The sequence below is a fragment of the Mizuhopecten yessoensis genome, unplaced genomic scaffold (assembly GCF_002113885.1).
Source record: "Mizuhopecten yessoensis strain PY_sf001 unplaced genomic scaffold, ASM211388v2 scaffold431, whole genome shotgun sequence".
NCBI classification, from domain to species: domain Eukaryota; kingdom Metazoa; phylum Mollusca; class Bivalvia; order Pectinida; family Pectinidae; genus Mizuhopecten; species Mizuhopecten yessoensis.
In genome coordinates, this window is record NW_018403543.1 from 1,042,689 (window position 1) to 1,065,858 (window position 23,170).

At 38.2% G+C, this 23,170-nt stretch overlaps 3 protein-coding genes across 11 annotated transcripts in view; 2 read left to right on the top strand and 1 right to left on the bottom strand.

Moving 5' to 3' along the window:
* Positions 1–10,103, top strand: part of LOC110449023 (sushi, von Willebrand factor type A, EGF and pentraxin domain-containing protein 1-like) — a 48,311-nt gene extending 38,208 nt beyond the window's left edge. Inside the window, exons 28-35 of the mRNA XM_021495598.1 lie at positions 989–5,743; positions 6,014–6,202; positions 6,980–7,159; positions 7,551–7,733; positions 7,977–8,072; positions 8,482–8,577; positions 9,063–9,163; positions 9,837–10,103. Coding sequence (XP_021351273.1) covers positions 989–5,743; positions 6,014–6,202; positions 6,980–7,159; positions 7,551–7,733; positions 7,977–8,072; positions 8,482–8,577; positions 9,063–9,163; positions 9,837–9,839 — 5,603 coding nt within the window. The 3' untranslated portion in view covers positions 9,840–10,103. The remainder of the gene's footprint in view (positions 1–988; positions 5,744–6,013; positions 6,203–6,979; positions 7,160–7,550; positions 7,734–7,976; positions 8,073–8,481; positions 8,578–9,062; positions 9,164–9,836) is intronic.
* Positions 10,104–15,131: 5,028 nt separating this feature from the next.
* On the bottom strand, positions 15,132–20,070 carry LOC110448585 (armadillo repeat-containing protein 7-like). Of its 2 annotated transcripts, XR_002462748.1 has the most exons (8): positions 19,917–20,070; positions 19,277–19,375; positions 18,764–18,832; positions 18,493–18,559; positions 17,367–17,437; positions 16,897–16,988; positions 15,953–16,328; positions 15,132–15,766 (listed from the first exon to the last, which is right to left on the bottom strand). XR_002462748.1 is itself a non-coding variant. In XM_021494910.1 (7 exons), exons 1-7 carry the CDS (start codon positions 20,023–20,025, stop codon positions 16,242–16,244), a joined length of 594 nt encoding a protein of 197 aa, XP_021350585.1. In that variant the 5' UTR covers positions 20,026–20,070; the 3' UTR covers positions 15,132–16,241. The 2 variants fall into 2 exon arrangements, 1 of the variants encoding a protein (XP_021350585.1); XM_021494910.1 differs by having other exon boundaries at positions 15,132–16,328.
* Positions 20,071–20,115: 45 nt separating this feature from the next.
* LOC110449031 (5'-AMP-activated protein kinase catalytic subunit alpha-2-like) overlaps positions 20,116–23,170 on the top strand; it is a 33,943-nt gene continuing 30,888 nt past the window's right edge. For all 8 annotated transcript variants that reach the window (XR_002462811.1, XR_002462809.1, XR_002462808.1 and 5 more), the window contains exons 1-2: positions 20,116–20,445; positions 22,678–22,819. Coding sequence is in view for 5 of the 8 variants with exons in the window: in XM_021495606.1 (XP_021351281.1) it covers positions 20,358–20,445; positions 22,678–22,819 (230 nt within the window). In the remaining 3 variants the exon portion in view is untranslated. The remainder of the gene's footprint in view (positions 20,446–22,677; positions 22,820–23,170) is intronic.

Consider the following 23,170-nt stretch of genomic DNA (forward strand, 5'->3'; position numbering starts at 1 on the left):
GCTTAAGGTTACTGGGAAGGCTCAGAGCTTACCTGTCAGGGTAAGTGGTTACTGTAATGCTGACGGTTACTGGGAAGGCTCAGAGCCTACCTGCCAGGGTAAGTGGTTACTGTAACACTGACGGTTACTTAGAAGGCACGGAATCTACCTGTCATGGGATGTGGTTACTGTAACGCTGACGGTTACTGGGAAGGATCAGAGCCTACCTGTCAGGGTAAGTGGTTACTATAACACTGACGGTTACTTAGAAGGCACGGAATCTACCTGTCATGGGATGTGGTTACTGTAACGCTGACGGTTACTGGGAAGACACGGAACCTACCTGTTATGGTAAGTGGTTACTGTCACGCTGACGGTTACTGGGAAGGCACATAACCTACCTGTTATGGTAAGTGGTTACTGTAACTCTGACGGTTACTAGGAAGGCTCAGAGCTTACCTGTCAGGGTAAGTGGTTACTGTAATGCTGACGGTTACTGGGAAGGCTCAGAGCCTACCTGTCAGGGTAAGTGGTTACTGTAACACTGACGGTTACTGAGAAGGCACGGAATCTACCTGTCATGGTAAGTGGTTACTGTAACGCTGACGGTTACTGGGAAGGCTCAGAGCCTACCTGTCAGGGTAGGTCGTCAATATAACGCTGACGGTTAGGTAAGTCGTTAATGTAACTCTTATGTTTACTGGGAAGTCACGGAGCCTACCTGTCAGGGTGAGTGGTTACTGCAACGCTGACGGTTACATGAAAGGCACGGAGGCTATTTGTCAGGGTAAGTGATTACTGTAACGTTGACGGTTACAGGGAAGGTGCAGAGACTATTGGAAATGATATATCCTTACTTTAGCATTGATTGTTGCTTGGAAGCCAGAGGGTAATTCGTCTTATAATATTTTTATCACATCAAATACATCCAACAGGTAATCTGTAAAACGTTATTCATTACAGTATTGTATACAAATAAATGTCATCAAATTAAACCTCCTTTTTACAGCTGTGAAGTGCAGACTTCCAGAATTGTCAGAGAACACAAGAGTTCTCAATTCGAGCAGAGTTTATTCCCCTGGAGATGTAGTTGCTTTTGGCTGCGCTAAAGGTCACAGGATGTATACTAACCATTCAACAGTTCTGTGCCAGTCCGATGGAACATTCCTAAGAAGCATTCCTTCTTGTGATCTTCAAACATGTAAGACACCGCCCATTGTTGATAAGGCATCACCTAGAGAGGAGCTGAGTGAATCCTCAGTAGGTTCCATCGTTACATATGACTGCGACTTTGCCTATGCATTGTCTGATAAAAATCCCTCTGGTACGCTCCGTTGTCTTCCGTCAGGGGAATGGGAACAAAACCTCCCTGTATGTAACATCTTAACCTGTCAAGAACCACCAAATGTCATTAATGGAAGGGCAATTTGGACATCAAGAACATTTCTTAGTACAGCAGAGTACATTTGTGATGCAGGCTATACCATAATCGAGTTAGATAACATAGCGGAATGTGTTGAAACCAGGCTCTGGGAACCTCCACCACCTGAGTGTATACCTGTGGACTGTGGTGTCCCGGACAGCGTACCCAATAGTATAATCAAGGCGGACAGTTACACATATCGGTCCATTGTAACATACCAGTGCAATGGAGGATTTGAACTACAGGGTAATGCTCAGCGATCATGTCTTCAAAATGGGTCCTGGAGCGAAGGTATTCCTACATGTAGTCCTGCATCTTGTGGCACGCCAGATTCAATCGAGAATGGTCGATTCGTCGGCAACGAATTTACGTATGGTAGTACAGTAAGATACTCTTGTAATGATGGCTTCCTGATGAGTGGAGTGGAAGAAAGGGCGTGTGGACAGGACGGACACTGGACAAGTCAAATACCAAGTTGCAGAAGACGTGAATGTGCTAAGCCACCTTTCATTTCGAATGGCTTCTTTACAAACAGTGCGTATTACTTTGGTGATGAAGTGATATATGACTGTAATGAAGGGTATAATATTCAAGGAAATACTACTCTGGCTTGTCAAGCTGACGGTTCATGGACACCCTCTCCACCTACTTGTTCTCCTGTAGAATGTCCGGCGTTACGGAACATACGCAATGGATTAGTCACCATGCTTGGTCGAACATTCACAAGTAAAGTGGAATATTCCTGTGATCCTGGCTACGATTTAGAGGGAGAATCCATCAGGATATGTCAACCCGAAGGGTATTGGTCTGGTAAGTCACCGTCCTGTCAACCAGGCAGCTGCGCTACTCCACTTCCGATCCCAAATGGAAATGTTGATTTCAAAGAACTTAAACTCGGTTCTGTGTCAACATATGAATGTGATACTGGTTATGTACTGGAAGGAAATGATGTTAGAAGGTGTATGACAACCTTATCCTGGTTCGACACAGATCCTGTCTGTAACCCCGTTAGATGTAGTGATCCGCCAACCATTGAAAACGGAGGAAGATCAACCAACGGCTTATCGTTTCAGTCAGTTGCTTCATACTTTTGCGAAACAGGATATGTTATACAGGGTTCAACTACACTCACGTGTTCTGCCTCTAGAGAATGGACAGGACTAGTACCTTCTTGTAGTGTAGTCCGGTGTGAATCACCTTCTACGGTTACATCCAACGGTCGCATGCACGGAACAGACTTCACGTACAATGGTACGATACACTACGAATGTGATGTCGGATATAACTTGGTGGGTGCCGCTAACAGAACGTGTCTATCTAGTGGAGCATGGGATACGCCCATACCTATATGTGAAATAGTTAATTGTAACAGAGCCTTTCTCGCAAATGGATTTCCATCCTCTTTTAGAACTGAGTATGGCTCTCTCATATCGTTTACATGTAGATCAGGCTATGTTCTGTTTGGGTCTTCCGAACGAACGTGTCGCGAAAATGGTTTATGGAGCGGCCCTTCTCCAGTCTGTGTAATCTGCGATCCACCACCAGCGGTAGACTTCGCCACGTTTACGGTTTTTGATGACGGTGTGGTCACGTACGAGTGCAATACCGGATATGATCTTGAGGGACGCAGACAACTGGAATGTCGAATCGATGGTATATACCCAGACAGACCACCAAGATGTGTTCCCAAAGAATGTCCTAGTATAGACGGGGAGGAGGAATTTCAAAATGGGACCATTACATATGATGGAAAAACAGTAGGTTCGATCGCATCGTACACATGTGACGAAGGATTTGTTTTAGTTGGGAGCAACACTAGTAGGTGTTTGTCAGACGGACGATGGAGTGGGAATGTGCAATTTTGTAATATCATTCGATGTGCAGGATCTTTTTCCTTACAAAATGGTGATATTGAAAATGAATTTAACAATGTTTATGAAACGGTGTTATCGTTTAGATGTAACGAGGGCTTTGTTATGATTGGTAATTCAGCTATCACTTGCCAATCAGATGGGACATGGAATGGAACAGAACCTACATGTAACCAGATAGAGTGCGAATCTCCTGAAAAATTACTGAACGGAGAGGTCAATTTCAATTCTCTTGCGTACGGCAGTGTTGTCACATACACATGTGAAACAGGTTTTGAAGCCAATGGGACTTTGACTAGAATATGCGAGTTAAACGGAAATTGGTCGGGTGTCGCTCCCACCTGTACCGCCATTGCCTGTTCCCCACCGCAATCGATCGAAAACGGAGAAATCCTTGGCAATAATTACCATCTTGGAAGTCAGATACGATATCGTTGTAATTCGGGCTTTATTCTCGACTCGGTCTCGTTCCGTTTGTGTATGTACAGCAAAATGTGGTCGGGTCCTGAGCCAAACTGCAATAAGGTACGATGTATATTACCACGAACGCCTCCTAATGCCAGAATCACGAGTCCGAGACAGCCAAACTATTTTTATGGGGATACCGTCCAGCTTGAATGTAATGAAGGTTATGAACTAACGAGAGGACATCATACTAGAAGATGCGAGGCAACAAGAAAGTGGTCACGCCCCATTCCCCGATGTACAATTATAATGTGTGATGACATTCCAGCTAAACCTAATGCCATGACAAATCTCTTGAATGGAACAACAACTTATAAAAGCATGGTTGAGGTACGGTGCAACGAAGGTTTTAAAAGCATAGGCGGATCGGTCGTTACTGCCACCTGCGAATTGAGCGGCAGATGGTCAGCAGTACGTATCGAATGTTCCAGAGCAGAATGTGAAGATCTTCCGATCATCAGCAATGCACGGGTTAGCGGCGATAGTTTCCTTTATGGTGACACACTTACTGTCGAGTGTATTGACGGGTATTCCATCAATGGCGACACTCAATTATCGTGTCAAGGGGATGGATCTTGGTGGTCTGCCATTGCCCCTACATGTTCAATCATTTCATGTGGAAATCCAGGAGAGTTTGAGAATGGGCAGATTGAAGGTTCTCTGTTCGATTTCAACCACGAAATAGTTTATGCGTGTGGTATTGGATATGAACTCGTAGGATCCGAAAGACGTACTTGTCAACAGAACGGATTATGGAGTGGTTCTGTACCAACATGTCGACTTATAACCTGCACTGTTCCTGCTATTTGGAAAGGATCACCTTCTTCTGTGAAAGTCCAATATGTCGTTGATGACATAGTGTCATACAATTGTGATGAAGGTTATGTCATGGTTGGTAACACCGATCTTGTCTGTACTTCCGATGGATCGTGGAATGGCACACTACCCCAGTGTGATAGAATAACCTGTCCTCAGCCAGAAAGGATATTCAACGGTGAAGTCATGACCAACGGTGAGGTCTACCAGAGTCGCGCTATCTTCTCATGCGACGAAGGATTTGAATTGGAGGGTGTAAAAGTGTTAATGTGTATAGAAAACGGAAAATGGAGTGCCGAATTTCCTGTCTGTAATCCAGTCAGCTGTGGTGAACCAACATTTGTCGCCAACTCTGGACGTCTGGGAGACTTGTACACATATGGAAACCTTCTCACATATTTCTGTGAAGATGGGTACACCCTGGAAGGAGATGATGTCCTTGTATGTTTGGAGGACGCCACATGGTCAAGTTTCCCACCTCAGTGTGAGCCGATCTCTTGCGGTACTCCACCTGAAATACCACAAACAATTCGCGCAGGCGACGACTTCAGTTTCAAGAATAAGGTGTACTACACGTGTGAAACTGGATACGAATTACAGGGGAACAGTATGCTTCGTTGTGCCGCAAACAGTATTTGGGAGGGCAGCATGCCCGTCTGTTCAGCAGTGGATTGTGGCGCACCTCCAGTGTTGCCACACTCCACCACCATCGTTTTTGCCACCACATTCGACAGTGTTGTCACTTTCCGCTGTAACCCCGGGTTTACACTGAGAGGAGATCCGATGGTTAAATGCTCTGCTAATGGAACGTGGAGTCTTGACCGTTCTCTATCCTGTCTTGCAGTGGATTGCGGTCCCCCTCCCACGGTCCCGAATTCCGAAGTGTCTGTATCATCAACGACGTATCCCTCCGAGGCAACCTATTCTTGTGCTGCTGGATTTTTTATGTCTGAGAATGCTGTATTACGTTGCGATGAAACTGGCAATTGGATTGGGTTGAATCCACGATGTGAAAAAAACAGCTGTGGAGCACCGAAAATTCGAAGCAACGTGATCGTAATCGGCAATGACCATCTTCTTGGCGGAACTGTCACGTTTTCGTGTCCTGTAGGTTACATTTTGATTGGAAAAACGAATATGAGCTGTACATCTTCAGGGGAATGGAGTGGTACCTCACCAGAATGTCAAGGTAATTATGTATTTTGACACCTTTGCAATATTCTTGGTATTAAATATCTCATACGTACTAATTTACTATCATACTTAATTGATGATTATTCGGCATGAAAATAACGCAACGTCCTTAAATACGAATCAGTGTCACAATGGATAGAACATGCATTGGAACTTTTACTTTTCAAAACTGTTTCGAAGATTGTGTTCTATATTTCAAATAATATTCCATTACATGTGTTTTGCGGTAAAAATCGACAACGCACCGTTCATTTCTTAATTTCAGTTGTTTCATGTGGAGATTTCCCGTTGTACGATTCCAACCTTATCGTTAGGACCGGAACGAAGGATGAGTACGTGTACGCTGACAACATAGATTTGATCTGCAAGGAGGGATACGTTCTTGTGGGGACTTCGTCCTCTCAGTGCCAAGCCAATGGAAGATGGAGCGCTGTGAACCCATCATGCATAGAGGGTAACCTGACTTTTGTCGTCTATAAATAGAAAAGTAAAATGGCACTGAATTTACGCTACGTCTCCTGATAAAAACTAAAGCATTAGCATTATTAAATAAAGCAAAAAGTTATTTTCGAAGACTGGTGAGATATTTGATCACTGCAGCAAATATCTTTGTCTAGATGCATTTATTTAAAATAGTACGGTAGTAAAAAGGTAATAGATAATGAAAAAAAGGTAGTGAAATGATATATCGCTTAAAATTAAGGTTAACAGATAAATTCTCCGATATCTTCTAAACTTGGGTAAAAGCTATATTTTATGATATAAATCTAAAAGTTCCTAAGCGAAGACCTCTAATAAAATTGTTTATAAGATATCTTTTAGATCCATCGATATTTCAAAAGACATACCAAGCTTGTAAGATAAATTTTCTCATCAAATAACAAAAAAAAATACAAATTGTGATGACCTATAAATTGATTTAGATATCCAATGAATTATGCAAGATATCCTATAAATTATGCAAAACGTCTTGAAGAAAGATATAATATATATATATAATATCGGGATTATGTTTGAGTTACGCCTTATGGTTACTGCGCACTTTCAAATGCAAGAACATAACAAACTTTTCCGGGTTTCCAAGAAAACCACAAAGCTTGTCAATTTCCGTTAAATGGTCTGATATTGTCAATGTAATTATTGATATAATCACAATTTCATTAAGTTCGTATATCTTTTATAGTTAGATTTTAAACATGTATCTTGTCAAAACTCCTGGTTCTGTTTGTAGCAAATGTCGAAGCCTGCCCAGCACGACACGATTTGGCGAACGCGAATACCATCCCTTCTGCTTATAGAGAGGGCGAGATGTACACAGTGGAGTGCATGACGGGATATCGTGGTATCGGTAACATGGAAGTCACGTGTACTCCTGAGAACGTTTGGTCCAATCCAAGTGGAATTTGTCGAAGTATGACGACTGCCAGCTTTGATTGATTTTTGCTCCATGTGTATGAAAAGCATATATAAATTCAATATCTCATGTAAAAATGCAAATATTAAGCAACTGTTTTTTATTACATAACACGAAATGAAAAAATTCTCCATTTCATTTCATGTATATTTTACGATGGCAAGTATTGGCCAAAAGAACGTACCCTAACTTATAAACATATCCCTTTGAAAGAACACCGTGTCTGAATATCTTGATAATTTTAAATGTTGGTGTTTAGCCTAGAGAGTGTCATGACGACGGTTATCAATTTACATAACAGGGAGTCTTTCACTAATTGACATCCTAACTGAACATTCCTTTCAATGGTTGAATGTAAACTATCAAAATGGAACATCTACTGCTGTAGGAATCTCTTGTGGAAAGCCTCCAGTGACGGACATGGTGAATATCATCCGAATATCTGGTCGCTCCTATTTTTACGGAGACAGAGTACAATTCCGGTGTAGGCCTGGAATAGCTCCGATCAAAGTACCACCTATCTTATCATGTCAGGCAAATGGTGAATGGGACGGCGAAATAGCCTGCTCACGTGAGTAAATTGTATATAGCCTTACAATTTCAAAGGCGAGATTCCGGAGTTTAATGTAAATACAAATTATGTAATGTGAATACCTTTTCAATTATGAAAAAATCTTTGACACAGTAATACATCAGCTATTTTCCAGTTGTTGAAATAATTTTTCTCTTATTTTTTTATCATGTTGTTGACACAGTATAACTGTTCCTTTTCCCTGTTGTTGACACATAATTACTGTTCGTTATGCTGCTACAGTTCCTTGTAAAGGTGGATGTTTCAACGGAGGACATTGCCTCGGTTTGTATGGATGCAAATGCCCCACCGGTTATGGCGGTAGGCGATGTGAAAAGGGTGAGTTGTCTTTACAAACTCAACAAAATATGAGCAGTATCTCACCCAGCTAAACCAAAATGTTCTCTTGAAATTGACGTTAATGTGTAACCCTATGTGACGCACTGTACATCTAGTAACCTTGACCTTCGCCAAGTCACAATAGAGAACAGTAAAGACGTGCCGTCTTGTATTTAAGCGTATAGGGGTCACACTCTGGAGAAACATCATTTTGTATTTCTTTATTAATACTTTACCTTATATCGCTTACGTTAATATTTCTACAACCATGTTCCATATTCGCGAACTCTTTGTCATTCTCAATTTAAGCAATGTTTTCCCCCGGGGAAACAGTCTTAGTTTAATGTTTCGTGAAAGGGAGGCCAGCAGCAGGATGTTCCGTCAGTGTGTTCCTATTGATGTGTTTCAGCCCTGTGTATTTTGCCATGCTTACACGGTGGAAGATGTACGGCACCATATCAATGTTCGTGTCCTTCGGCTTACACCGGCGTCAGATGTCAAAAACGTAAGTCTGCATACTAGCTTTTTGTGGAGAGTGGCAAATTCTAGGAGCAAACCAGTTTTAAGGAATTAATCATATGTTTGGTGCAGTGATATATACTCTACAGTGTATTTGCTGTACACGTTGAGCAGGACCCTTTAAATGTCCAGTTTGTTTGCTTTGAATGTTTCATCAGAACATGGGATTGACGACAAATTATTTCTTTGAGTTTGTTTTCCGATTATCAGTATATATTTTTTTTTTACAAATTCGCACAAATATAGAACTAGTGGATCGTTGAAAGTTCAGTCCAGAACTTTTATTGTTTCGAAGACCGTTCCAAAATTAATCTCCTTTCTTGAAGCAGGCAATATTGCATCACAAATAACAAGATAACTGGAAACCAACTTTGACGGTAAATATTTGTGATTCTATTTACAATTTTGAAATGATTGACAAGTGTTACTAGTAAGATGTACTTGATACATCTCAGCCTGTCTATATTCTAGCAATCTGTAACCAGCCCTGTCAAAACGGAGGACAGTGCGTTAAACCGAACAGGTGCCAATGTCAACATGGTTTCAAACCACCTTTCTGTGCAATCGGCAAGGTAGGTCAATATGCGGTAACAATCATAGTATTACATTCATCCAAACAAATAGATGTATTTTTCTGTTTTTCGAATACAAATATTTATGAATTAAAAACAAATCAAAAAATCTTTAACCACAGCGCTAACATGGAGAAAATATCTTTAATGAAGGTGATGCGAAAAGAAAACAGCCGAACTAAAACAGCAGTACAATAGAAGGGGCGTGATTATCTCCACGAAAATCAATTAGTTACAAAGTGTAATAAAATAAAAAAACTTGTTAAAATGTTTTGTATAAACATTTAATACAATCAGTAAATTAATTTGAATCAATTCAAAATTTGTACAACTGTTTAGTTTTTTAAGCCTTACATACAATCAGTAAATTAATTTAAATCAAATCAAATCAAAATTAGTTCAACTGTTTAGTACAAGCCTTTGATACAATAGATACGTTATTTTAAATCAAATCAAAACATGTACAACTGTTTAGAACAAACCTTTAATAAAATCAATTAATTTATTTAAATCTATCAAAAATTGATCAATTGTTAAGTATAACATTTGAATACAGTCAATAAATTTATCTAAATCCATTCAAGGCTTGTTCAACAGTTTATTGTCATCTTATACATGAAATATAAACAGTACCAGATTTTGAAATGGCGAACCATTGGCTGTTTCGTTTCAGTGAGATGACATTCCTGCCCTTCCACCTACACACTACTACTACTAGCAGCCTGCCTCTGGTCAGTCAGTCTGTGGAGGAAGCCCGTGGCAGCTGCTCAGCAGCATTCAACTGCGATCGAAAGAACAACACTCAATCCAACTCGAAGATCAACCTCAACCACACAACAACAACCAAAACAACTACACATCACGACAAAAAAAAAACACCAAAACTACTCATCACAAACAACTAAACATCACAAACAACTAAACATCACAACAACAACCAAAACAACTACACATCACAACAACCAAAACAACTACACATCACAACAACCAAAACAACTACACATCACAACAACAACAACAACCAAAACAACTACACAACATAACAAAAACAACTAAAACAACTACACATCACAACAACAACCAAAACAACTACACAACATAACAACAACCAAACCAACTCCACAACATAACAAAAACAACCAAAACAACTACACATCACAACAAGAACCAAAACAACTCCACAACAAAACAACCAAAACAACTCCACATCACAACAACAACCAAAACAACTTCACAACATAACAACAACCAAACCAACTCCACAACATAACAACAAGAACCAAAACAACTACACAAAAACAACCAAAACAACTCCACATCACAACAACAACCAAAACAACTTCACAACATAGCAACAACCAAACCAACTCCACAACATAACAACAACCAAAACAACTCCACAACACAACAACAACCAAAACAACTACACAACAAAACAACAACAACCAAAACAACTCCACATCACAACAACAACCAAAACAACTACACAACATAACAACAACCAAAACAACTCCACAACAAAACAACCAAAACAACTACACATCACAACAACAACAACAACAACAACCAAAACAACTGAACAACACAAACAACTACACATCATAACAACAACCAAAACCACATAACATCACAAACAGCTACACAACATCACAAATAAATGCTCATCATTACAACTAACATGATATGTAATAAACTCCATATAAAAGCACTACAGGAAAGCATCTTGTTAAGTCCATAGGCCAAAATCTTCAGAACCGTGGAAGAAGAACCCTGCATGGTGCACTACAGCGCATCAAGCAGCGGAATATGTTTGCAATCGATAGAGTTTCATACCATTATAATCTTATAAAATATGTATTTCCATCCTTACAAAGGGATGCAGTTATTATTTTTTAATCAAGACTTAATGCAATGCGTAGGTTATGTCGTCAAGATAAGAATAATAGAATCTTTCCCTACCTTGAGGGTGTGACCGAGAAATCCCCAACCCGAGGGGTGATATTTTTGGTTGTCTAACCCGAGGCTTTGCCGAAGGTTAGACAATCAAAAAATCACCCCGAGGGAATTGGGATTTCTCTGTTACACCCTCAAGGTAGGGTATGTTTATTTTTCTCCCATCCTCTTATTTCAGTCACAACTCCACCGACAGTTGTCTGTTTGTAAACTGAATCTCATCATTCACTTTTGATGACGTCACAATTACCGGTGACATATTTTAATGACGTCACAATTGAACACGTGCTAATGGACACGAGGCTATCTCCCCCTAGGGGATGACAAGCTGATCTTTCCCGGCTAAAACGGGAGACACACCTGTGAAGGGTGGGAGAATAGTATACCAATACCTCCTTATAGAGATGCTATTTTTGTGTGTAACTGTAAATCCAGCATCTGGTAGGTGAGGCGATGAAAAATCATATCCGTTTATAATCTCCTCGTAAACATATAACAAGAAAGAACATTTGCAGTGGCTGCTTTAAAAAAAAATATCGGTGATGACGTAGTATTAATATTTTATCTCACGCTAAATTGGAATTACAATATTGTTACATATGTAGTTCGACTTGGAGTTAATAAAAACATCAAAAACAGTAGCACATCACAGCATGTTCGTCAACGAGTGTCAACCCCCTCCCTTCATGATAGCGAAACAATTTGCGAAGTCTGGTTCTTGGTCCGTCGGACAATGAGACATTACAGCTCTGCACCCACTGACAACAGTGTCCAACCAGACTAATTATTTCACGAATTGAGTGGATTCAATATTACAATTAAATTGTGGTGATATTGAATCGGACAACAAATAGATATATATATGACTTTTCAACTATGTTAATCATGTTGATAAAATTATGTAAACTACAACAGAACGAATGAACATTTATATATGATGTTAATATCCCGGTGGTTGTTATAGAATAGTTTTATTTTAATAAAATTCAAATGATCACATATTTTTACGTTCTTTTTTTTTAGTTTGTATTCTATATTCACTTAGCAGACGGCAGGCGATTTCTACAGAGTTAAAATGAAGAATTCCAAATACACAAAAATGCCTATATTTGAAAACTGGTAAGCCATCCACTAGCTTGCTCTTACTGCAATCATTGTTTACCAAACTACCCTCGCAGTTGCTAATGGTGCATTTTAAAGTAAACATTCGAATCCACCTAACATAACTCAATTTTTCCTTTAAACGACTTCTTCTGGTTTTTTTTTAGTTTGTATTCCATATTCACTTAGCAGACGGCAGGTAATATCTACTGGAGTAGAAATGAAGATTTCCAAACACACAAAATGCCTATACATGTATTTGAATACGTCAAACAATCCTAAAGTGTTTATCTATGTCATATGACAGTGGAAATTGATGACGTCCCTAAAATGAAAATGTTCACACAATAGACAAACGGATAACCGATACTCTACTCTAGTGCCATAAGGTTAGTAAACTGAATTAAAACACATTAAAACAATATATTTCAACAGATAATGACACCTCATATAACCATGAACAAGTGTTGACTTCAATGGGATAAATTATGAATGCGACCAGCAACTGTTGAGCCATGTCAGGCATGCTGTGTAGGGCAAAGGAGTTAGTATTAACCCTTTCACCACTGTAGACCATAATGGACTCCTCCAGATCAATGTATGGCAGAGTCTACTTAATTTACCTAGGGGGTGACAGGGTTAAGAAAACATAACATTTAAAATATGCTAAAAAATACTGATTTTTTTACAGTGTCAAAAGTTATAAAAAGTTCAAAAAGCATTACGGTATCCAAAACTATTCGAATTGGTTTAATTTGACTTCATTAATCAACAGCCTTAGAGATGTCATCATTCACTGTCAAAGCGGTTTCCATGTTAATATACAACGTGAGCTAAACCAGATGATATGATGAATTATGACGATTGGACTCCCTGTAAATTACAGCGAAAGATACAGCGAAAGAAAGATACGTCGGTTTCACTATGTACCACTAGAACAAAGTCAGTTTTGTGAATTTCTCAACTTCTTTATTCCATCCAATGTATAATAATGCATGTACATTTTTCAATACTCAAAGAAATGATATTTAGCAGTCAAGGTTGAGAGGGGAAAAACTGCCTCGCTGGCAAGCTAGCTTTCCCAAACCTTGCACGCCCTTACTAGTTCAGCAACGCCGAGCGTGGTCAGTGGCTGGATGGGCGACCGTCCGCACGTTACTGACACATAGTCATTAGGTATGTTAAAAGTGTCTAGGTGAATGATGTTGAACATATATAAACATTATATATATGCTTCAATTCCACATAGATTTATCTAAATTACTTGGAACATCATTTTATTTTTAACTTCTTAATGAAATATATACAATTTATTTCATATCTACAATGATATTAAGTACCTGACCAGTATCTTGATACAGGCATCACTTTAACCTGACTGTCAGTGTGATTTTGCTGATCTAGAACTGCTTTACAATAAAATATACATACAAGAGGCCCATGGGCCTTAACGGTCACCTGATATATTTATACAGAGAGTTGATTTCTTTTTTAACATGAACAGAAATATTATTCAAAGTGACAAAAAACAATAAAATCACCTTACTCAATATCTAGCATACAGATTTCAGACTAAAAAGGATTTGAAACTAGCATCTCTGATTCTTAACAAAGAAAATGAAGAAATTTTAGCACACTGACTCCTTTGAGCCCCCCCCTACAGCCCTTGGGGGTAGGGCTGGCTCAAAATTTTCAAAGTATCAAACTGTCAATTCAAGGTTATAATTCCAATCAAGTTATTAACATGTAATATTCAAAGTATCATTTGCCATTATAAACCATAATACATTTTGCCCCCCCCCCCCTCCTTCCCCAGGGGGAAAACGTGAGACCCTAGGGTCATAAACCTTAAGACCCTTCCATCTATGAAGAGTATTTGATTCTACCATATCTTGGTCTTGAGAAGAAGGTTTTTGAAATTTTAGTCAATTCAACCCTTTTTGGCCCCGCCCCTCAGGGCCCTGGGGGCTTGGGACTAAACCGGCCACTATTTTTGTTGACCTTTGTCCATGGAAGGTCCCTGCAAAATTTCATTGAAATTGGTTCAGGGGTTTTGGAGAAGAAGTCGAAAAGGTAAATTGTTTACGGACGCACGACGGACGACGACGGACAAAAGGCGATCGCAATAGGTCACTTGAGACTTTGTCTCAGGTGACCTAAAAATGTGACAAACAGCTTTAAAATCACCTTACTCAATATCTAGCATACAGATTTCAGACTAAAAAGGATTTGAAACTAGCATCTCTGATTCTTAACAAAGAAAATGAAGAAATTTTAGCACACTGACTCCTTTGAGCCCCACCCTACAGCCCTTGGGGGTAGGGCTGGCTCAAAATTTTCAAAGTATCAAACTGTCAATTCAAGGTTATAATTCCAATCAAGTTATTAACATGTAATATTCAAAGTATCATTTGCCATTATAAACCATAATACATTTTGCCCCCCCCCCCCTCCTTCCCCAGGGGGAAAACGTGAGACCCTAGGGTCATAAACCTTAAGACCCTTCCATCTATGAAGAGTATTTGATTCTACCATATCTTGGTCTTGAGAAGAAGGTTTTTGAAATTTTAGTCAATTCAACCCTTTTTGGCCCCGCCCCTCAGGGCCCTGGGGGCTTGGGACTAAACCGGCCACTATTTTTGTTGACCTTTGTCCATGGAAGGTCCCTGCAAAATTTCATTGAAATTGGTCCAGGGGTTTTGGAGAAGAAGATTTTTGAAATTTTACTCAATTTGACCCTTTTTGGCCCCGCCCCTCAGGCCCCTGGGGGCTTAGGACTACACCGGACGCACGACGGACGACCGACGACGACGGACAAAAGGCGATCGCAATAGGTCACTTGAGACTTTGTCTCAGGTGACCTAAAAATGTGACAAACAGCTTTAGAAAGAAAAAATACACACACAAAATGAACAAAAAATTAATAATCTACTGATATTTCATAAAAATTAATCAAAACAGTTTCCATAATCAAAAATATTTCAATAAGAATAATAACGCTTATATTCAGGTTATCTTAAAATACATATGTATTGGTACATACAAAATCTTTCATTTTCTCTGTGGACTGGACTGAATAATGCCTGTCTATCGTGCTGACTGTTTGTTAAATCTGCAACACTTTAGTTCCAAATGCACACAAAGACCACTGACCAATAAAATAAGAATGAGACACTTACAAATACATACTCATACACCTGATCACACGACCTGATGTAGGAACACGACAAACAGTATGTACTCAATCACTACTATAAAACAAAGGTTCACCAGATTGAGACTTTTTGAGCACCTAGCTGATGTTGGTATATCAAATATTATTAAGCTGTTTCGTCACATTTCCTTGCTAGACTGATTCAGATCTCACTAGATAGACTGGGACCTGATAACTGATGTTGTACATGTTTGGCTGTTTCATCACCTGTCCTCACTAGCCTGACTCTGACCCAACAAATGATTTTGTACATGTTTGGCTGTTTCATCATGGGTCCTCACTAGCCTGACTCTGACCCAAAAACTGATGTTGTACATGTTTGGCTGTTTCATCACCTGTCCTCACTAGCCTGGCCCAACAACTGATTTTGTACATGTTTGGCTGTTTCATCACCTGTCCTCACTAGCCTGACTCTGACCCAACAACTGATGTTGAACATGTTTGGCTGTTTCATCACCTGTCCTCACTAGCCTGACTCAGACCCAACAACTGATGTTGTACATGTTTGGCTGTTTCATCACCTGTCCTCACTAGCCTGACTCTGACCCAACAACTCATGTTGTATATGTTTGGCCGTTTCATCACAAGACTGACGCTGACCTGACAACTAATGTATGTTGTTGGTCATATTTGGCTTTTTCATCTGGTGTCTTCAGTAGATTGACTTTAAGCTGCTAACTGATGTTGTGCAGGCTTGGAATTTTTAACAGGGGTCATCATTGCACTGACATGGAACTGCTGTTTCTTCACATGTCCTTGCTAGACTGAGAAAGACCTAACATCTGATGTTGAACATGCTTGGCTGTTTCATCAAGTGTCCTCACTTGACTGACTTAAACCTGACATCTGCTGTTGTATCTGTTTCGCTGCATCCAGCTGACTAACTGAGCAATAATCCTAAAGGAAAAGAGAGAAAATAATCAGGAAAGCTCCCAGGCGGGCTTCATCTGGTGAAACGTTGTAATAAACATTGGTTCTTAAATAATGGACCACTTACACAGACAAACTTTCTTGATGTCAATTTGATCTGAAAAATCCTTACTAGAAATTCAAATTTAGGTAAAATTTATGTTAAATTGAGGTCAATTTCACATGAATTTTTTTTTTCAGGTTAGTTTCATGTCAATTCAGGTGAAATTTCCATGTCAATTTGAAGTCATTTTCAGGTGAAATTGACTGAAAAATATTCATGTAAATTCAGATACAACTTTCATGTCAACTTCGGGACAAATTGAGGTCAAGTTTTGAACTGAAATTGACCTTTTTTGCTCTTTTCGGGTAAAATTGACCTGAAATTGACATCAAGAAATTTTGCCTGTGAGATATACCTTTAAAATAAAATTTTACTGAGTAAAACGTTTAATTTACTTGTACACGTGTACAGCTTTCGATCTCACCTGGTGACATCTTCCCACAATGTTTGGATTTAACCTTGTACACCAACAATGTCCTTTAAAAGTTTTACCTTGAGAAAAACCTTGGCCAGATTACTTAGTCTCTTGTTATTAGCCTCAGAAAACCTCAGCATACATTCTACAATAGGCAAAGCTGTAATCTCTGGAAAAAAAAGGAGCACAAATGTCAACTATACATCTTTATTTATAACTACTCAACTACGGTCAACTTTACAGTTTTCTTTCGACTTTTTGTCAACTTTTTATGTACATCTGTAAAGATCAGCTTCATATCTATATTTAAACAATGGTCAAAATTGTATTTATAAGAATGATCATCTTTGTAAATATATTTGTAACAATGTTAAATTTTTTACACATATTTATAACTATGGTCAACTTGTATAGGTCTACATTTGTAACAACGGTAGACTTTGCAGTTATATTAGTATATTTTTTTCAAATTTCCCTTCAAACTCCATGAGAACCTAGTACAATACAGCAGTGTAAATGTGATGTTTAAAGCTGATTGCTACCTTACCTTTCTTTGATTCAGGTGTAGTAAGGTACATGAGTGTTGTGATTGTTGATAACACAGTTTCTTCATTAGGACTTGGAAACAAAACAATACAAATTATTTCATAACATTTAAAATAATGTTTCAAAATTTACAAAGACTAAATTCTGACATGATGAAGTAAACATCTATATTTTACAGAAAGTAACAATTTTATATATATTGCTCAAGGTCACTTAGTATAACAACAGGGGAGACAACTCCAACACAGGCGAGAATTATCCACTCAATCAACAAGACAGACAACCAGAGCAAGCTTCATAAACAGGGGAGATAACACAATACAGGTATGGACTGTCCACTCATCAAGACAGACAATCAGTGACAAGCTTCATAAACAGGGGAGATAACACAATACAGGTATTGACTATATATCCACTCACCAAGACAGACAACCAGAGCAAGCTTCATAAACAGGGGAGATAACACAATACAGGTATGGACTGTCCACTCATCAAGACAGACAACCAGTGACAAGCTTTATAAACAGGGGCGATAACACAATACAGGTATGGACTGTCCACTCATCAAGACAGACAATCAGTGACAAGCTTTATAAACAGGGGAGATAACACAATACAGGTATTGACTATATATCCACTCACCAAGACAGACAACCAGAGCAAGCTTCATAAACAGGGGAGATAACACAATACAGGTATGGACTGTCCACTCATCTAGATAGACAATCAGTGACAAGCTTCATAAACAGGGGAGATAACACAATACAAGTATGGACTATCCACTCACTTAGACAGACAACCAGTGACAAGCTTCATAAACAGGGGAGATAACACAATACAGGTAAGGAATGTGACCAGCTTCATAAACAGGGGAGATAACACAATACAGGTATGGACTATCCACCCACCTAGACAAACAATCAGAGACAAGCTTCATAAACAGGGGAGATAACACAATACAGGTATGGACTATCCATTCATCTAGATAGACAATCAGTAACAAGCTTCATAAACAGGGGAGATAACACAATAAAGGTAAGGACTGTCCACTCACCTAGACAGACAACCAGTGACAAGCTTTATAAACAGGGGAGATAACACAATACAGGTAAGGACTGTCCACTCACCTAGACAGACACCCAGCGACAAGCTTCACTCCTTCATGTTGTATGATCTGCTGTTTGATCTTCTTATCTATCAGAGTAAATAAAACATTATAACTTTTTTTCAATTTTATTAATTTTAAGATGCCAGATCAAATAAACTCAATTGAATGTTCATTAATCATTTATAAGACCAAATCACTCATGTCTTCATTTTTGTTTTCATGAAAATGTTTAAGAAATATAAAGTACTTGTTCGTGTACATTATCTGTAAAACTGATGTCACCTTCTTACCTAAACAGCAGTTACATATTCCTCCTATGGCATATTCTACCAGCTTTTCATCAGGTTCTTCTAAAGTATCTGGTCAAAATATAAATCAATTGTTGTTCCTTTGACTCAATGATTGAAATATTTGTATGAATACTTATTATTTACAAAACATTTAAAAATGAATTGTCAGTATTCTTCATTGAAGCCAACAATTTGAGTTTAATTCCTTCAGTTTGGTATTATCAAGCAAATATCATTTTTAGTAAGAAAAGAAATATGGATAAACAAATTTAATTGATTATAATTCAAAATATCTTCAACATATTAGCCCTATATACTTCAGCACAATTGATTAAAAATACACTTGTACATGGATTATTATTGAACAAACTATTTGTTTTAGTTGTTCAAATTTAAACCATTTTTCTAGAAAAAATAATTGTCATCTTAACAACAACAAAATCTCAATCTGATTGTGACAAAAATTAATTAATTTAGATTGTTTTTGAACATACATATATTTTGAGAACTTACCAAGGAAAAGATCCACAATATTCAGTACTTGAAAGTGTCCATAGTTTATGGGATCATATGCAAAATTTGCTAAATTAGCTATGATTTGCTGCTTGCTTTCTGAAAAAAAAAGTTTTATATAGAATAAAAAAGGTTAATTACTCATCAGGCTTTCTGTAGATACATAGATACATTATAGCAGGGACAGTATATATACGTCCCTGATTATAGTTAGGAGTGGGTAAACACAACCTTCATTGTCAATTTGCCAAAGGGTTACTCAGAGACAAATAAAACCAGTATATAGTTAAACGTTATACGTCATACAAAATTCTGATGAAATCTAGATCTGTTCAACCTCTCTTGATAAGAGCTTTTTTAAGTCTTGGTCCAGAAATTTATGTATATTCCTTGCTGCAATCATTGCACTTTTCCTCATAGTTTACCATTCGTTTATCTGATCTCCTCGGGACACAACATTGATCCGTCTCGTGCAATGTACATGTACTACATTATGTATAATTGTCATATTTCATAAAAGCTTTAAATTTTAAAGTCCTTAAAAAATCTTACTGTACTATACAGTACAGTGTAGAGTAAGGGATGCAACTCCCATTATAAGTCAGACAGCATATATTCAATCGATTTACTGATTACTAACCATTGCTGTCTGTGTCTTGAAACTCAGTGACAAGCGATTGCAAATAATTAAATCTTCCAATGCCATATTCACCAGTCTTTTTGTCTAATTGTTCCTGGCTACTGAACATATTCGGGTTTGTGTATCTTTGTACGCTGCATGCAAATGACCTTCACCTCTGCGATTTATTTCCGGAGCCACTCTTGTGTAATTTGATTGGATGACAGATTGAGGAGGCCCATATGACGTCCATGTTGTTGATCTGGCACATGTCAATGTGAACGTCGGAGGATGAAAATCAACACTGACAACTTTTTTATTGGGGATATGAAGACGTAAAATGTGCAAATAGATATTGCACCTGGAAATTAGTGCCATACGTGCCCCAAACGCGCAAGTCCTGAGCTACGCCCCTGGATATTCTGGTTACAGACTCGCCATCCGCGAGGATAAACTGTAAACATGGCGGAGAAAACTGCACCTCAGATAAAAATCGGTCATTATATTCTGGGAGATACGCTCGGCGTTGGAACCTTTGGGAAAGTTAAAAGTATGCTGGTTTATATTGATATTTTTTTACCTTTATGATAGATTTACTTGAATTACAATATAATTACTGCCCGAATTGCGACGAGGGCAAAGGCAACTTTCCAAGATGACATTGTTTACATTTGGGAGGTCACGCAAACATGTTGTTTGTTTCTGGTGTCATTATAATTCATTTATGTAATTTAAACTGATTAAACAAATGTAATTTGCCACCTAAATATGAGTATTGTCTACTGATTCAATATACGGACGTTATTGTTAATTAGCTCGTCAGTAAATCAACAGGTAAACGTTCGTAGTATGCATTTATTTATCGAATTAAATTGTAAACATACAACAGGTTGGGCACATTTGGGTAACATCTTTGTATGTTATGGTTGAATGCACTTCGAATCTACTATCACTATCCTATATAAAAAAATCAAAATTTTGTACTTCACTATCTTTATTAAAAATCGCTATTTATATGGTTATTATAAACAACTTTTGGTTGAACGTTTTTTCGTGTTTTGACATTTTCGTGATTTTAGATGTCCCATCTTTTCTAAGGCTTCAAAGGTCGTGAAATACTTTCAAAATCAAAAACTGTTCAACCAAAAGGTGTTTGTAATAACCAATAGATATGGCGATTTTCAATAACGTAAATGAAGTACAAAATTTTGATTTTTTATATGGGATAGTGAAAGTAGATTCGAAGTGCATTCAACCCCAACATACAAAGATGTTATCCAAATGCAGGATTATTACCCATATGCGCCGTTGTGCCCAACCTGTACAATGGAGCCATTGACAGTTCTGTTTGCCCTGCTACATAATTACAAGAGGTTGCTCGCTCTGTTACAAATGCATATTTGCTGTCAAACAATATTAACGAAAAAATGTGTTGTAGCATGATTTCTCATGACACCAGATATCAAAACCACAAGTGAAAGATCTGCTTTTATTCTAGCTAAAATCACTGGGACCTGAGAATTTGTTACAGCTATAATTGGAACTTAACTAAGGTGTTTAGAGTACTTTTACATGTTTTAGGGGTTTAGATCAACTTTTGGTAAAAATGACACCCCATGCAATGCTTATATACAAGAAGGGTGGAAAGCTGTCGATGTCGAAAAGTAGACCCCAACTAACTTTATTGCGTCAAAAACAATATTTCTAGCTGATGTATGGATAAATGCTAAGTACCCTTGGAAATATGTATATTTTTTCTTTTAAAACCTCCTATATGCACGTAAAATGTATTTTCCTTACACGGACATGTTCTCCGTTTCCTCCAAAAACTTGTGCCATTTCACAAGAGTTTCAAAGTTGTTCGCAGTCATCGAGCCACTTTTTGTATTTTAATTAGGTTGACGTCGGCCACATACCGAAACATGCAGTGTTGGTTGGCTGGTAATTTAAGCAAAACAATGGCTTTGCTTCCAGCCAATCATACAACAGATGTCGGCAAGAGGCTGACGTTAAACTCATTTAAAAATACATAAAGTGGTTCGATGACTGCGAAAAACTTTGAAACTCTGAAATGGCATGTGTTTTTGAAGGAAACATAGATCATGTCCGCGGAAGGAGAACACATTTTAAGTGCATATAGGAGGTCTTAAAAGAAAATGTATCCACATTTCCAACAGTACTAAGCATTTTTCTGTACATGGTGGGGCCATATGTACTTTCGGTATACACCCAAAAAATCTGAGAGTTGCACGGAAATAATGTATTGTGTTGATTGGGGTTGAGAGTATGAGGTCAAAAAGAAGTCAGATATCAAGAAATCTTTGAGAACATGATCAATGCTCAAACCTTGAGCGCAAAATCTTTCATTGATATGACTTGAGCATAGAAATTAAATTATTGAGAACAAGACAGAAAATACTAGGTTACATTCTGCGCCATTGAGAATCAAAAGCTATTCATTATATGGTGGTCTTCATTAATCCAAGAAGTTTGATTGGGGGGAGGGTTTCGTCCAAAACTTCTGAGAAGATTTCAACCTCATTTCCAAAATATCCTAGTGTGAGTTCAAAATCATTGGGCCTCTTATGCTTGTAAATTGACTTTCTGATAGACTAGAGGTGCAATGTAAAAGCATTCATTTTTAAAAATCATTTATGAGCCAGCCGACCAAAATGAATGGCAGTACCTTTTATTGGAGTCATTGATATATATATACACTGCCAGACTGCAGCATCAAGTGGTACAATCTTACTATGAATGTATTTTTTCTTTTCTTTTTCAGTTGCAACCCACCATGTAACCAATCACAAAGTGGCTGTTAAGATTTTGAATCGTCAAAAGATCAAGAATCTTGATGTTGTTGGCAAGATCAAGCGAGAAATTCAGAATCTTAAACTATTCAGACATCCTCATATAATCAAACTGTAAGTTGTCATGTCTGTCCATCATCTGTTAACTAATTAACAAGTCTAGGATTGGAAAGTGTTATCTCCATTCATCCATGTAGTCTTTACTGTACAAATTAAAGCAACCTTTTTTTAAAGAGAGTGTATTTTCAGCAAAGGATCATATATAATCCCTTGTCAGACTTTTAAAAGCAGCAAAGCTACCTGTACATTACTTATACATGTGTATTAAATATGTGTGACTATCATAGTGGGTTGCATGGAGTGCCTAGTTACTGGGCAACAGCTATAGCTTCTCTATGATAATAAATCCCTGCTTGATTTGTCCAGTGAGTGTATGGTCTAGTTTTGAAGAGTTACAGTCAGTGA